The 16,714-nt window shown below is 32.7% G+C and overlaps 2 protein-coding genes across 3 annotated transcripts; one reads left to right on the top strand and one right to left on the bottom strand.

The window, feature by feature from the left end:
* The first annotated feature begins 7,349 nt into the window (after positions 1-7,349).
* On the top strand, positions 7,350-10,724 carry LOC110729106 (myb family transcription factor EFM-like). Of its 2 annotated transcripts, none has more exons than XM_021908815.1 (4): positions 7,350-8,037; positions 8,546-9,154; positions 9,361-9,434; positions 9,598-10,724. In XM_021908815.1, the coding sequence occupies exons 1-4, from the start codon at positions 7,824-7,826 to the stop codon at positions 10,099-10,101; spliced, it is 1,401 nt and encodes a 466-aa protein (XP_021764507.1). In that variant the 5' UTR covers positions 7,350-7,823; the 3' UTR covers positions 10,102-10,724. The 2 variants fall into 2 exon arrangements, with proteins under 2 accessions (XP_021764507.1, XP_021764506.1); XM_021908814.1 differs by having other exon boundaries at positions 7,353-8,037; positions 9,358-9,434; positions 9,598-10,723.
* A 2,273-nt stretch (positions 10,725-12,997) lies between these two features.
* Positions 12,998-16,653, bottom strand: LOC110729108 (serine/threonine-protein kinase Aurora-3-like). Its single transcript, XM_021908817.1, has 6 exons — positions 15,654-16,653; positions 15,324-15,566; positions 14,368-14,463; positions 13,716-13,930; positions 13,540-13,612; positions 12,998-13,444 (listed from the first exon to the last, which is right to left on the bottom strand). The coding sequence occupies exons 1-6, from the start codon at positions 15,849-15,851 to the stop codon at positions 13,343-13,345; spliced, it is 927 nt and encodes a 308-aa protein (XP_021764509.1). The 5' UTR covers positions 15,852-16,653; the 3' UTR covers positions 12,998-13,342.
* Between the last annotated feature and the right edge of the window lie 61 nt (positions 16,654-16,714).

The raw sequence follows: 16,714 nt of genomic DNA on the forward strand, positions 1-16,714 counted from the left end.
AACTTCTCATCAAATCAGTATATAATATTTTCAGTATGATTCTTGACAAAGAAGCATTATAATCCGTAAACGTAGACATCAATCTCTTTCCGCAAAATTAAAGTAAAGGAAAGAATATTTCATGTACATGCAAAAATTAAATAAAGAACATACTTTGTATTTTCTTTTTTTTCAATTATGTCACTCACTTTGAATTTAAGTTGAATGGAATTTTAAAAATCTTTGATTTTCTAAGTTTTTGATATACGTACGTGATTATCCAACAAAGGGTTGTGGATAAAGAGGAATAGAATCCAATACACTTAGGTACTTGCATAGTTGCATTACATCTTTTTTTTTTTTTTTTCTTTTTTCTTTTTTTTTTTTTTGCAATTTTTATAGATTATTCTTGGTATCTACTATCTAGGCTTTCCTTGTGTAGAATTATACGGTTGCAATGAACCATCTTTATTAATAATTTTTTTTAATAAGGAATATTTTATAAATAACGAAGATTAGTAAAATTCCTATATGGGACATTGGACCTAATATAGCTAGCCAAGTAGCCTTAATCACTCGATCGGTTTTTCTTTTATCTTTTTTCTTCTACTCACTTACTATAGATTCAAAACTCAAGAAAAATAAATTATGTAAGAGAGAATGATCTAATTGAAATGAAACGGTAGATGAATGTGAGGTAAAAAAAAAGATAAGATGGTAACACATGTTTACTTAACTTGAAATAAAATAGATATGGCCAATATGGGTAAAAAAAAATAAAAAATATATATATAAATAAAAAAAAACCTACACTTAAAATAGAAAGTGGAACTAATTAATAGACAATACGAGTAATAAACATTGAAGTAGAATACAATTAATAAGTAGTAATAATAACATTGAAAGTATAAAGGATAAATAATTAAGTTGGTAATTATAAATCTAACTCTGGTAATAAGATAGGTGTATTAAAAAGGGAATGTTTGGGATTTAATTACAAAGAGACCATGTACCGAATCCAAGGTTTTTTTTTTTTTTTTTTTTTTTTTTTGTTTTTTTTTAACAACCTAACACGAGTTTGAAATATGTTTATTTGTACAGTACTAAAATCTAGAATGCTTAACTGCACTCTACATGTTAGAATTAGAGAGAATTTGAAAGTGATATACATTGCACATATATTTAGGGGGCGTTTGGTTTGAAAAGTGGAAACGGAGCGGAAAGGAAACAAATAAGAGGGGGGAAAGGAATCATTTAGCTATTACCTTTTCATTTGTTTGGTTTCACCATAGAAAGGGTATTTGTTAAGAGAAGGGTAAGGGTATTTGTTACCCCAAGTTTTTGAGAGGTAACAAATAAGAGGTAATCATTACTCTTAGGTAATGGTAATTGTTACCATGCCTTCAAACCAAACACATGGTAACGGTATTGGTTTAATCGAATCCGTTTCCAACTCAAAAAATACACCAACAAACACCCCCTTAATGTTTATGCATAACCCTCTTTCTTATGATTACGTATATCAAAATCCTAAAAAAAAAAAAAATACTAAGGAGTACAATAATCAAGGAAAAGAAAAGATATAGAGGGCCGATCTGAAAAGGAAATGAATAAGAAGAAATTAATTTCTCATACACATTTTTAAAATGAATCACATACCACTAGGTAATGCTTGTATCATGGTTACATGAAAATAAATCATGTACATTGAATGAATCATGGCATATTCTAATTAAGAAACGACTAATAGAAGAATGAAAATGCGTTAACATTAAACTTCTAATTCATGCACCAATTTTATAAGGTTAGATTCTTCTAATTTAGTACTGTATTACTCTATTAAATCATGGCCTTTTCCACTATGAACAGATTACATTAGCATCAAATCCTTTGATATTAATGCTTAATTTTTCAAAATTAATGAATTGAATTAAAGGTAAAATAATTTTTTTTTTTTAATTTATTAAAAGGATGGTGTTGGCGAATCCTCAAAAATAGGCTTTTCATGAAAATCATTGCGGGGTGGACTTGCAAGGAATCAATTTATGCATTTCAAGTGGGGGGAAAAGACTAACAATAAAGTTAAATTCTTACTATAACTTCAATTCATTAGGACATTTTTCTCTCTTTTTGAAATTTTCAATATATCTAATCTTTAAGTTTGTTCCCCTTTATACTATCTCCATTTTCTATTAAATAATACAAGTATTTGATTTTACTAGGTAAATCAAGTATCTCAACCATTAGTCAAATACGGAGTATTTATTGGATTATTATATAAAAAGATATTATTTCTAGACTTATACTTCGTAGTTGTTTCAAAATCAATTTTTTTGACCCTTTTTATAGCTTAAATAATATTTTTTTTCATGTAATAATGAATGAAATTGATTAACACAATGATTAACCAAATTCTTTAATTTTTTTTATTTATTTTTTTACTAAAGAAAGATATCATTACAATTGTATGAAAAAATATACTTATGAAGTTGTAACAATTGTTTTATATATGGACCAAGTTATATAGATGTGACAAAACTTTTATAAAACAACCAAAAGTTTGTAAATGGTAGTACTATCGTACATGTTAATGTTCACTTCATAAATTTTTTATTACAAGTAACAAGACTACATTTGTAATTTTAATTTTGCCCCATATCTAAAAGAACTACCTCCAAATAAGGAGCAATGGTGAGAAGAACCATCCTATACTGGATTAGTTAATTGAATCGTACCTAAAAGATATGAAATATACTTAACCTATTCTAAGTAGAAATGATAATAATAATTGTTCACTTATCATGATTGCCAATAGACTAAAATATGAAGCAATTAAGATATGACTCAAGATGATTCTATGCCAAATAGTACATCGCTTCATCCAAAATCGCTTGAAGCGTATTCTACTTCTGCACTTGTTTTTTATTCTTAAACTACATTATCTTTGAAAAATACGACATAACTCAATACCACAAAGCATGTTACATGATTTTAATTAAACCTAAGCAAGGCACAAAGTGATATATAACACAAAACGGCATGTGACTCGAGCCAAGCCATTGCCACTCTTTTGATCAATACAGGGCAAAATTGACTAACCCTAGACACGAGGACTCACAGCATATTATCATCTCTAGTTAAACAACCAACAAGCTTACTGATCTTTACCTCTAATATTATACTACGTAGTACGTAGATAGTTAAGGAAAATGATATACACACATAATGTTACAACCCCATATGTTTTCTTTTGAACAAACTCTTTACAAAAGTACGGAGTAATATACTTTGTAATACGACAATTTTGATCTAGTGAAAATGAAGGCAATACACAAATGTCTTGTTCTTTTAAGTCTCTAGGCAAGCAGAACATGTGTCAACAGAAGAGCAGAACAAAGAGGGTTAGAAGAGCAAATAAGATTTCAACAAAGTAGACTAGAGTAGATGTCAACATAACAGAGAGCAGAGCAGCTCAAAAGAAAACGACCAAAGTAATGCCCAATGTAATTGGACTAGGGCCTGTTCTCATAGACTGAACTCAGCTGAACTGAACTGAACTGAACTAAGCTGAGTTGAGCTAAACTGAACTGAAATGAATATTTTATAAGAAAAGGAAATTGGGAGCTGAATTGAACCGAACTGAAAATAAGCGTATGAAACAGACCCTAATGGTGAAGGTGGGTAATAGTGTATGATTATGAAGGTTTAGGACTAAAGGACAAAGAAGAGGAGACAAAAGGGATATTCAGAGAAGGATGATATCTGGATTAAGCAGAGAATATCTCAACGCGTGTCACGAGGAGAATCTTTCTTTCTTTCTCTTTCTTTTTTATCATTCATTCATTCACAACTAACCATGTAGTAGTAGTAGTACCATGCATAGTATAGTACAGATTATAGAAGAAAGAGGAGAGAGAAAGAATCTAGAGAATGAAAAAGGAAGATGTTGGAGGCTTGTACTAGAAGTCTGATTTTTCTGAAAGCGACCAACCTTCTCTTTCATTATTGCCACTCTTTCTCTTTCTCTTTCTCTTTCTCTCTTCTTCTGCTGTTAAAAGATATTCGATTCTTTCTTTCATTTTTCTTTCTTTCTTTTTTCACCTCTATATGTAATCTATTCTTACCTTTTTCACTACCCCAAACCCATGCACCACCCTTCCCTCCTTTTACTAACTTTCATGACTAACCCCACTTCAATTCTCCCTCCCCCCCTTAATTACTTACAACTTAATTCCATTTTGATAGAGTATATAAATCGACTTTGGGCTCTAACCATCAACTTAAATTTTCGATGAGTTGTTTATTTAACATGGTATCAAGAGTCAGCGTGACACAAAGGTCAGCATTGTATTTAAGGTGTTTTTTTGACATGCCACTTACATGACATGGACTCTTTAAGCAATGCACTCACTCCATACATGCAGCACAATAACACCATTATCTATGTGTGTATATATGACTCTAGAACTCTCAACCTCTTTGATAAATACTGAGAAGGGTATGTACATTCATAAATTTGCATACTAATGTTGTTCTAAGAAAATCCTATGCACATTACAAGTTAGTATAAAAATGAGTTAGTTGAGATTTTATTTGAATTGATGGATTACTTTCTTAATATAAGCATATTTCTTTCAACCTTTGTGAAAAAAAACAAAGGGAGCAATATAATGGATTAAAAAGCTAAAAAAAGATAGAAAAGGAAGAAGGTAAAGAAACATAATAGATGATTATTTCAGGTGGCTTGTACATGAATTTTCCTAAGCATAAAACAAATTTCCAGAAAGAAGCAGAAAGGGTGCATAGTTGAATGTGTAAGTGGGCTAGCTTCAAATCTTCTTGAGATTCAACACATAACATGACCATTCTTTCATAAAATGTATGGTCCCTAAAGAAGAAAGATTAAAAAAAAAAATACAATACCTAGATCCAGAATGTTCATCAATTATACTATACTCAATTTTTTTCCTTCAATAAAAAAAATGCTCATTAATCTTTAAATTCTGTTGTCAATTAACTACTAATAACAATTACACAATAATATCATAGCACCGCCACATCAAGGTTAACATCGAGAGTTAGAGGCCTTAAGTTAGTCCAAACCTAGGTGGCTAGGTGTTACAGTCTTTACCGACGATTTATCAGTCTGTTAGGCCATGTTTTGTTTACCTTATAATAACTACTTATAATAAGTTTAGATAAGAATAAATGACTTTATTTAGACAAGTTTAGATAAGTAAAAAATCAAGTGCGTTATTATTAACAACAATTAGCCATATGTTTAGAGAGAATCAACTTACCTTCCCACCCACTTCACTAAAGTTTTAAGTAGCAGAAGAAGATTCCCAAAACCCTCTTTTTTTTCAATCTTTTGGGCTGTTTTTCCCTCCAATCTCTCTTTTTATTTAAGCTTTGTGTCCTTGATTTACAGTCGCAGAATTTTGGAACTAAGATATTCCTTCCTTACATCAAATGAAATATTTTATTCCTCTTTATAAAAACAAATTAAAATAAAAATGAACGTCTCAAGTAGATTTTATATTCTCACTCTTTCTCAAATGTTGAATAATTATTTACTTTTTGAAACCAAAAAAGAAAGTTGAATGGTTGATAGATACTCGACATTAAGTATTATTTTACTTTTTTTTACATGATATTAGTTAATCATGAAAATAATTAAAACAGATGAAAATAGTATATGCTCTTTAAAAGCACATTTATATTCAATTTTTAAAAAAAATTTCCTCTCCAAAAAATAAAAATAATAAAGATAGAATCATATAATTCATATCCATAATTCCATATAATAAGAGAGAATAATTTGTTCTAGTAGTACTTAGCCGTATGGATGTCTGACATCTGCCCTTAATAATTCTATTTTTATTTCCTTAAAAATTAATTTAATTTTTTTAGTTTGCTGTGATTTTTTAAGCAAATTACTTTTGGTTGGGAATTTAACATATGATCTGTAAATCATGACCATCGAATCCATCTCATCTTTAACTTTGCTTTTAAGTGGGCCCTTAAACCTCTAAGTAATACGATCTTTACCTAAATGAATATATTTAAATAAAAGTTTAGAAAAATTTTTATTCTGGATGGTTTTGATTCTCTTAAAAAATAATATATTTTTGTTATAAAAAGCTTCAAAATTTACTTAGATACCTATTTGATCCATGTTCTTGTAAAATAGGTACAGTAAAACAAAATATAAATGTGTGGATTCTACAAAATTTTGTTTATTCAAAGTTCCAACTGTTTAAAATAATCTACATTTTCACAAACAGGCATTGCACCATTTTAAATGTCCTAAATTGTAAATAAAATACAATGACCGATACCATGTACAAAACGAAAAATTATTAAGAAATGTTAAGAGCTTATAATGTCCTAACACAGCAAAAAATGTGGCACGCATATAACGTATATGTGCAAGTGAAAGTACATATGTAATTTCTTAGTATTTTCAATTGCGCTTTATAAGCGTTATTATGTAATATTGATATTACAACACCTCTAAAAATAAAATATACGTAACCCTACATTGTCAGCATAAAATACCAAATAAAATCGTAATCCTAGCTAAAACATAAAGCATCAATAATTATAATAACGCGGTCATATTCTCTAATTTCATAACAGGTTAATTTGTATCTAAAAATATGCTTGTATAAAATCAAAAGACAAGAACCATTTTCACATCTTGTCTTAAAAATATAAATAGATAATCACAAAAAAAAAAAAAAAAAAAAAAAAAAAAAAAAAAAAAAGGAAGGGAGAATATATAAAGAGAGTTCATAGCGTGGTCCAGAGCATCTGGCAAAAATAAACCATGAATATACAAATGGAGCAGATTCAAGCTTATCTAGCATTTTTCTCATTCCCAAAGAAATATACTGTACAATAAAAGAGATATTTTTCTCATGAAAAAGGGTTTTTTGAATTTAATTCTTTGATTTTAAAATAGGAGCGTAGAGATAAAAGCTGAGCAAAGAAATATACATTTTGCAAAAATCAGTATATTCAGCTCATATTAACAATATAAAAACTATGTCAAATAACCAATAAATAAAAGGTAAAAATGATGGTAACAAAAAGGAAAAGATAAATTGAAAAAAAATGAGAGCAAAAGGCAACAGGGCAGAGGAAGGAGAATCATCTTTTGAATTAGTGAATTTTGAAATTCGGACAGCTAAAGAGGAGGTGAGGAACGTCCAAAGGTTCTAAAAATCCCTACAAAGGCTTCAGCAACCACATGACCCCCCTTTGATTCTCTTTAACTCCATACACACTTGTACGTAAGTTGTATAGAAACACAAACATACGCGCAAAATAGTTACTATCTCCAAAATTAATAGTTTTGTAGAAATTTAAACTCATCATAACGTGACAACTATATTTGAACATGGATAGTACAGAATCAGAATTTAGACTTTAGCGCGTGTATCACAAATTCGAGCTTTTTGCCTTTGATCTCTTTGCAAGAAGTTACCATGCTCCTCCTCCACTTTAAAATTTTATCTCTCTTCAACTTTTCCTTTTCCTCTTTCTCTCACTCTCACCCCAAAATTCCACTTTATTCTCCCTCGAACACAACTCTAAAAGCAGTTGATCCTCCTTGTGTTCATAAACAACATCCTATCCCTTTTTCCCTCTCTCATAACCTAAAAAGGAGAAGGCCACCTTGCTTCCCTCTTTTGCTATTCACCCTCAATTCTATAAGAACACCAACATTTGAGACCAATAAAGCTTATTGCACAAAAATATATACATATATATCACCAAGCAACAAATAAAACCATCTTATCATATAAACTAAACATTTTGTTATAATCATAAGTGAAATGATGGCATCTCCATCAGAACTAAGCCTTGACTGTAAACCTCAAAGCTACTCTATGCTACTCAAATCATTCGGCGGTGCTGGTGATCACAATAACCAAACAGACCAAGCCACCAACAAGCTAGAAGAATACCTTAATCGCCTCGAGGAAGAGCGCCATAAGATTGATGCTTTCAAGCGTGAGCTTCCCCTCTGCATGCAGCTTCTCACCAATGGTACTGTATTAGCCTCACATACTGTGCATATTCATATCCCTAGTTCTTCCTTTTTCTTTGTCTCCTTTTTCTCATTCTTTTGCATGTTTTTCAACACTGCATTTTATGTACCCACCAATGAATTATTCAATGAACATAATCAAATCAGTATGTTATTAAACCCAAGCAATATAATAGTTTAATCTCTCTGGATTTATTGTGAAATACTTTTGATCCTTTTTTTTCCTTCTTTTTTCCTCTAATTCACAAATAAAGATGAGGATTATAAGGCTTTTTTTGCATGCAACTTTTATTTTAGGCTTTTAGTTTTCACTCAAAATCTACAAACAAATTCCAAACAAAAATCACACTATAAAGTAGCATAAATAATCAGGCAAAGTAAAAATTGAACCAGACAGTTTTTTTTTTTAAAAAAAAAAAACTAAGATTTGCTTCTTTCTAGGGTTGAAAATTTTCTTCTAGTTTACTTTAGAAGTATCATAACTTATAACTTTATTTTACTCATCAGCCATGGAAGCATCAAGGCAGCAGTTACAATCTTTCAGAATAAATAATCAAGGTGCAAGGCCAGTTCTTGAAGAATTTATGCCACTCAAACATTCTAACTTAGAAGGGTCTGACCAAAAGACAGCAAACATTTCTGACAAGGCCAACTGGATGGTATCTGCACAGCTATGGAGCCCTGCAGGTGACGCGAACAAGCAACAGTCCTCGACATTGCCTAAATCTGAAGCTGATACTGGCTTCAGTGTAAGCAGTCCTAAACTAGGATTAGACACCAATCAGAGAAATGGGGGAGCTTTTCTTCCATTCGCAAAAGAAAGAAACTCAGTTCCTAACAATTCAAACATAAGACCACTCCCAGATTTGGCCCTAGCATCAAGTGACAGAGAGGTAGATGACAAGAGTGAAAATGGATTGAGTGGATCAAGGAGTGATAATTCTAGCAAAGGAGGAAATGCAATAGTTGGCATGGCCTCCACAGATAGTCAAGCACCTATCGCGACAACCACCACCACTACCACAACTCAGACAAACAGGAAAGCAAGGCGGTGTTGGTCACCGGACTTGCACCGACGATTTGTCAATGCCCTTCAGATGCTTGGTGGTTCACAAGGTAATTATTATTATTATTATCTTTCTAACATAATGATATAGTTATATTTTATGATAGTTTGATCATCATCACAAACAACCTAGAATAATGCAGGTTGTTTAGAAGTGGCTTTTAAATATGTCTAAAACTGATCATGTCACTATCATTAGCTTTTAAAAACAAGGATAATTAACTGATTATTGGTTGCTTATCTTTGTAAACAGTAGCTACCCCTAAACAAATAAGGGAGCTAATGAAGGTTGATGGACTAACCAATGATGAAGTGAAAAGTCACCTCCAGGTAACAATCTTTCTCTGAACAAGCAATCATGACATACACATTGATACTGTACTATATATAGTGCAGAACATATACTAATTGTCTCTACTCTTTTGGTCTTCAACTTTTCTTTATGTTTTTTACAGTTTATGGTAACTTTTTTGTATTTTTTACCAACATGCAGAAATATAGACTTCACACCAGAAGACCTAGCCCAAGTCCTCAAGCAGTAGGAGGCCAAGCACCACAGCTGGTTGTCTTAGGAGGAATATGGGTCCCACCCGAATACGCCACCGCGGCTGCTGCTGCACATGGTGGTGCACCCACCATTTACAGTGCTCACCCAAGTACTCAAGTCTCATCACACTATTGCTCACCTACAGTCCCACCAGACTATTATCCACAACCAGTAGCACCCCCACAAGCACTGCACCATCCAGCCCTACAACACCACCATCATCACCAGCTTCATGTGTACAAGACTACCTCTCACACACAGACTCATAGCTCCCCGGAATCAGATGCTCAACGAGCCGGTGACCGGTCAGAGAGCATCGAAGATGGGAAGTCAGATTGCAGCAGCTGGAAAGGCGAAAGCGGGGAGAATGGAGGAGAAGGGAGGAAGCTAGCAGCATTAAGAGATGATGGTGAGGAGAGTAATGGAAGCCAGATTACATTAAAATTCTAGTTAATTACTGTTTGTAGGGTTAGTATTAGGGTTTTTTTTAAATTTTTGTTCTGATTCTTGTGTGAATTATATTATGTGTAGAGAGGGAGGTTAAAGAAGGCATAAAGAGAAAGTGAGTGTTCATTTTATTAACTTACATAATGTTCTTAGATTTCCTATTCAGTAATCACTATCTAGTGATAAAATTCATGTATAGATTTACATGAAGCCAATAACTTTTGGTTGTATTGACAGTTTTGCTCTTGAATATATGTTTACTAATTACTACTGCAAAAAGGACAAGGTAAACTGAGCCAAAGTTCCTAAGAACAGTAAATACTCAATCCCAGAAATTAGGAGTATGAATATGAAAAAAAAAAGAGGTAATGGGAGGAATTTCATGCTTTTAAGGCTAGAAAGTATAAACTCATATGGTAAAAAAGTTGGGTTATGCAACATGTAGTAAAAACACTAAAAAAAAATACTATTGCTGAAACCAAAGATAAAGCCTAGCAAGAGTTGCAACGTTATGAAAAATTTCACCTTTTTAATTTATATCACATGCTTACTTCACTATTCTCCATGCTAAGGCACTAATTCACCAAAGAAAGTAAGATCCTCCACACAAACCTATCACAATCTTAGTACCGCGTCACAGCCTACCTAGGCTACTTGTGTTATCACAAACTATATGTAAGCCTTTCCACTAGTTATGGCTAACATACGAAGAGAATACATTAATGAGTTACGATCAAATTCCTACAACCAATCAATCACTATTAGAGGCCATAAATGACAATGCAAGTTGTTTGCGAAAAAACTTTTACATCTATGGATTTACTCATTTACCTTCCTCGATCCAACTCCATAGGGGGTTAAGTTGATATTATGGTGATCCAAATACTACACTACAATGAAGTTTGATCTAGCTGCCTAACTTCTCTTGGTATATAGGTACCATCAATCACTATGTAATCCCTTATATTTGTTAGGAACTAATGAGTAATGATTAGTAACTAAAGATTGAAAGCGATGAAAGAGCACCTATAAGGCTATAATGACACTTCATTAGTCAAAAATAAAAAAACCTTAAGAAACTTTTATTATTTTAGGGCACAAGGAAAGCTCCTGTTTTAGGAAATCATATCCTAAAATGGTCAAGACAATCATGATGTATTCTTGGCTCATTCTCCAAGAACTTAAGTCTCCATTCCACACACTTTGGACCCACGCCAACGCATAATCTGGCGACCAAGGGACCTCTAGCCTTGACCGAAGAACATATGATTGGATAATTATTGTGAACCCATAGTGGCAAACTTGTTCTATGGCAGTTACAAGCATTCAGCCCCCACAATTAACAAAGTGACTTCTTATCATCTAAGTCTTGAGAGGACATATAAGAATACAACTTAACCTTAATAATCAATGAAAAGTAAAAGAAAAAGTTATTTCGAAAAGTATGAATTGTAGATTTGTAGCTACAAGTCACCTTGAACTATTAGAAAATAACGCTAACTAAGGTTTGCACCAGGAAAATAACTAAGGTCGCGCCTAGCATCATAAAATTAGCTAGGCATATGCCATGGCATCAGTAGCCTAATATTGAGTCAGGCTGTCAAGTTTGGGGTGCTGTTTCACGTGTTTGGGTAGTGTCATGCTTTTAAGCCTAGGCATAGATTTTGTGTTATTTCCGGATCCCATGTTTGTATCATCCTAGCCTAAACTTAGTATTGAGTCGACTGTTGAAATATACATGGCTCGAGCCCTTATGGGGCCAAACCAAGACCAACTTAGGTCATGTAATGCTTTGGACAGGGCTGGCTAATGCCAAATATAGCCCTCAGCCCTGCTTCCTAAAATAAAAATTTTAAGAAAAATGAATAAAAAGAACTCATGCTCATGCAAGAACAAAGATTCAAAACTTATATAAATGTTATTAAAAAAGAAAGAAGAACATTATCCAGGAGATAAGATGAAAAAAAGAAATGCTAAAGAGGAAAAAAAGGAGAAAAGGAAAAGTAAAAGTCTAAAGAGAAAAGAGGGAGGGAAGCATAAATTTTTTTTGCCAAAGATAACAATATAACATAATACACTATTTAATGTATACTCACGTTAATCATACATTAGCTCTACTTTCTATGAATACAAAAACTGCACATTCCAACTAAATACCATGTAACAATTTTGGATCATTTCCTATAACTTAATGGCTCCAAAAGAGATGTTATACAACTAAAGAAATTACCATCTTATGGTTTTATGTACTAGCCATTTTCTTCAATATACGGAGTAAGGTACTAAAGCCCCTCCTTCTCTATACCACAAAGAAACTAGACAAACCACCCAAAAGCCATCAATAGGTAGTCAAAGAGTAGGACACTCTAGGCGTGATAACAAGCCCTCTTACTTGCAAGCTACTTAAGCTCGGTTTAGAGAATTCTTGACTTGAGCATAGCTATGCTTAATTTATACAACTCATAATATAAACAGGCTTAAATTTATAATACTCCGTACTATTTTATCTATATTTATAAACTTCAAATTGTAATTTGCGTACTAACAAATTGAACATTACTAATGAGGATCTCAACAAAATATAGGTAAGCTGCCTAGGGTTAACTATTAAAAACACTGTATAATTCTTTAAAAGAATATTTATTTCGTCACAATCTTCTAACTCGAGCTAATTTTTTACATAGGTTGAGCTTGACAATTAGTGCTCAAAACAAAATTAAGGCTCGGCTTAAATTTGAATGAAATTGCAATGATCAGTATTGATTAACTCCAGCTTCAGCTTGTTATCACCCCAAACATGCCCAAATAAGGCAAAGAGCATTCCTTGCTAACCATTATATTCGCAGGATAGGCAAAAAAAGTAATTAGATAAAATAGCACCAAAAATGGTAACAGAGAATACAAGTTAAACAAATGGGCTGTCCCAAATAAAGGTAAGAAAGAACTCTATGCCAAATATATTTACCAAGTGAGAACATTTTTAGACATTTTGCATTTATCAAATCCTGATAATTGATTATGTACAGCTTATGCTGTCTTGATTACATGAATGAATTGGAAAGCCAGGTATAACTAGTGTTAGACACACATATTCCATGAAAATTTCAAAGCTTTTAGTCCAAAACGAAGTGTCAAATGTACATACCCAATTACACATTTGACACGGCTCTGAACACTAACACATTCTTGAATCTTGATACAGCACTGTGTACATAACCATTGACTTGATTGCTTGGTGAAAGAACTATTTACGGAAAATGCCAGTGGGATCTGCATTCTTTAGGATCCAGGGGTGCTCCATTATCTTCTGAAGAGAGAGCCTCTTTGATGTGTCTTTTACCAGAAGCTGCAAGATGTCAATATTACATGCTCAGAAACTCCAAAATAGATTTTAAGAGGTCCATTGATTTCCAAGGAACATTCTATGAAGCGTATACTTACTCGGGTAATAAGATCCTTGGCTTCTGACGAAACTTGGGGTGTGTCTGGAAATTTCAAATCAATCTTCATAATCCTACAAAGGAAAAAGACTTGAGTTAAGTAGCAGGCTGCAAGGCTCTCAACCTATATACTCTTTTTTTAGAAGGAAAAAGAAAACATTTATGCATTCTTCTTACCTCCGGAAAGTATCGCGTTGGCTCTCAGCCTCAAATGGAGGTACCCCATACAAGAATTCATAACAAAGGACACCCAGTGTCCAGTTGTCAACTGCATAATCATGGGCCTTGTTTTCCACCATTTCTGGTGCCAGATAGTCAAGAGTTCCACACATGGTGTGCCTCTTGTTTCTTGATTGTACAGACCAACCGAAATCTGCAATCTTCAGACGACCCTGAAAAGAAATAGAATTCAACAATATTCATCTTCATCCATAAAATACATTGCTTAGCTAATAGCAGGCTACACACAGCAAAAAACTATCTACAGATGTTTGTAAGTTGTAACAGATTGCGGCGACTGATTAATGAAGGCAGTCTCTACTCTCTACACATTTTTTGTAACATCCTTATAGAAATGTGCTACTGATGAGAGTAAAGCTAAAGCAATGAAAACTGTTTTTTGAGACCGAGCAATGTGTGTTCAGATACTTCTACCGGTTCAATGATTTACAATGAATCATAAACTCAATCACAAAAGAAAAATACCTCATGAATTAGTACATCAAACAATAAAGTACTCTATGATGCATACATTAGTACAATAGTATAGTCCATTCCCAGTAAAGCCACAATGAAAGCAAAGCAAGTTACTCAGAAGTCATAAAAGTACCTCATGATCAAGTAACAAATTCTCTGGTTTGATGTCCCTGTGGATGACATTCTTGTCATGACAATACGCCAATGCTTCCGTTAGACTTGCAATGTACTGTCTCAAAGAAACAATCAAAGTAAATCCCCTAAAATCAATAAAGAAGCAACCTAAGCTCATCCAAACTGAAAATTAAAATTCAATTAAGGCGAAAAATAACAGAAATCCCAAACATCATCATTGTATTTTTTTCATTCACCAAATCAGAATTTTCTTTATTAACCAATGAACAAATAATACAAAAATTCCATATTATTGAAGCTTAGACACTCCCTTAAGGATCCAATATCTAAACCCTCATTCGCAATCATACTATTTAGGCCATGTTCTCTTCACCTTAAAAAAATAATATTAAGTAAAAATAAGTTCAGTTCAGTAAAATTAATTTCACTTCAGTAAAAATAAGTTCAGTTCAGTAAAATTCAGTTTTCTTAAAGAAGAATTATAATAGAAAATTAATAAAAATAATTTAAGTTCAGTAAAAATAATTTAAGTTCAGTAAAATTAATTTCAGTTCAGTAAAATTAAGTTCAGTTCAGTAAAAATAAGTTCAGTTCAGTAAAAATAATTTCAGTTCAGCAAAATTAAGATGAATCAAACAGGGCCTTAATGTCTCTTAATTTGTGATTCCACCAATATACACTAGCCAATCTCAAAAATAGAACACTAAATGAGAAACTAAATCATCATTTCGACAGCAAAAACTCATAATTATTCATAAACTCAACAGAGTTAAACATTAACATTCTCACAAAATTCAGAAAATCTAAATCGAATTTTGAAATTAGAACACTGAATGAGCAACTATATCATCATTTCGACAGCAAAAACTCAAAACTCAACATAAACTCAACAGAATTAAACATCAAAATTCTCACACAATTCAGAAAAAACTAAACAAAATATCGAAATTATACCGTGGCGGCTTGCTCCTCAGGAAGATGACCTGATTTCTGGAGTTCCTTATAAAGTTCACCCATCAAAGCATACTCAAGAATCAAAACAATCCTCTCTTCATCATGAAACCACCCGAAAAGCCTCAGAACATTCGGGTGGCGTAAACTCATTTGAATCTCCATCTCTCTCCTCAATTGATGGTGTAGTTTATACTTCTCAATTTGCTCCTTAAATATCACCTTCAACGCCACTATATACTTACTCTGCTCCAACAAAATCGAAAATCGAAAACAAATTCAGTACAATTGAATAAATAAACAATTACTACAGCAAAAAATTGGGGGAAAAACCTTGACTTCGCGAGCAAGGTAGACTCTGCCGAATTTGCCCTTTCCCAAGGGTTTTCCGATTTCGAAATCAGCCATTGACCAATTTCGCTTGATGCTAGGGTTTTGCGGTTGCTGCTGCTTGGTAGGATTTTGAATTGGTTGAGGTTTATTGGGGCGTTGAATGGGTTTTTGAGGAGGTTTAGGGATTTTGGGCGCCATTGATGATGGTTGAGTGAGGAGAGAGATTGAAGGAGCAGTGAGAAACTGGAGAAAGGGGAAGAAAGGAGGGAAAGAGCCTGTGGATTGTGATTTGAATTTGTGAGGGTATTATTGGAAGGCTCAAATTGAATTAGTTTCTTTTTGAAGCTATTTAATGCATGTATGTTGTGAAATAAAGTTTCATCTTAATTTAGGGGAGAGTACTCCTTATGTTCTACGACTACAAAATTCTTTTTCGTAATGTAAATACTCATACGGAGTATTAAGGAAAAATCGAGGGTGACTGTTAGGGATAGCTCAAGTGGGTAGAGATTTTCTCCCGCTTTCAGTAGATATTGTAATCAATTCTCACCCCGCCCTGTCTAAACACCCAAAAAAAAAAAATACTCCGTATTATGAAAAATACAATAAACAAAGTAATGTAAGTTGGTACATGTGAGCATTATTCATCAAATGATTTAAAAAAAGTAACAAGAATTTTATGTAACAAAAGGAAAAAATTAAACTCTGAATTTTAAACACAATCGATGAAAAAGTTAAATTGGGTTGCAATTTATAATTTACAAGAACTTTTGAGCAGCGATTTGCAATTTTTTTTTTTTAAAATAGCTGCAATTTACTAAATACAAACTTTAAATGACTGCAATTGACAAATTTTCCCAACAAATCTAAAATCAAAGAACCAAAATTTCTTAGCTTTACCTCGACAAATTATGAGGCAAAATGGCTAAGATCTCAATATGTTTTATTTTGTGGCATTACCCATGTCTTATGTCACAAGGTTGATGATTTCTGCACCGTATTAGAGTCTACAAATAGCATCCCAAAATTTATCAAATGTATGCTTGTTTATGATCTCAAAT

This window comes from Chenopodium quinoa, unplaced genomic scaffold, assembly GCF_001683475.1.
Source record: "Chenopodium quinoa cultivar QQ74 unplaced genomic scaffold, ASM168347v1, whole genome shotgun sequence".
NCBI classification, from domain to species: Eukaryota; Viridiplantae; Streptophyta; class Magnoliopsida; order Caryophyllales; family Amaranthaceae; genus Chenopodium; species Chenopodium quinoa.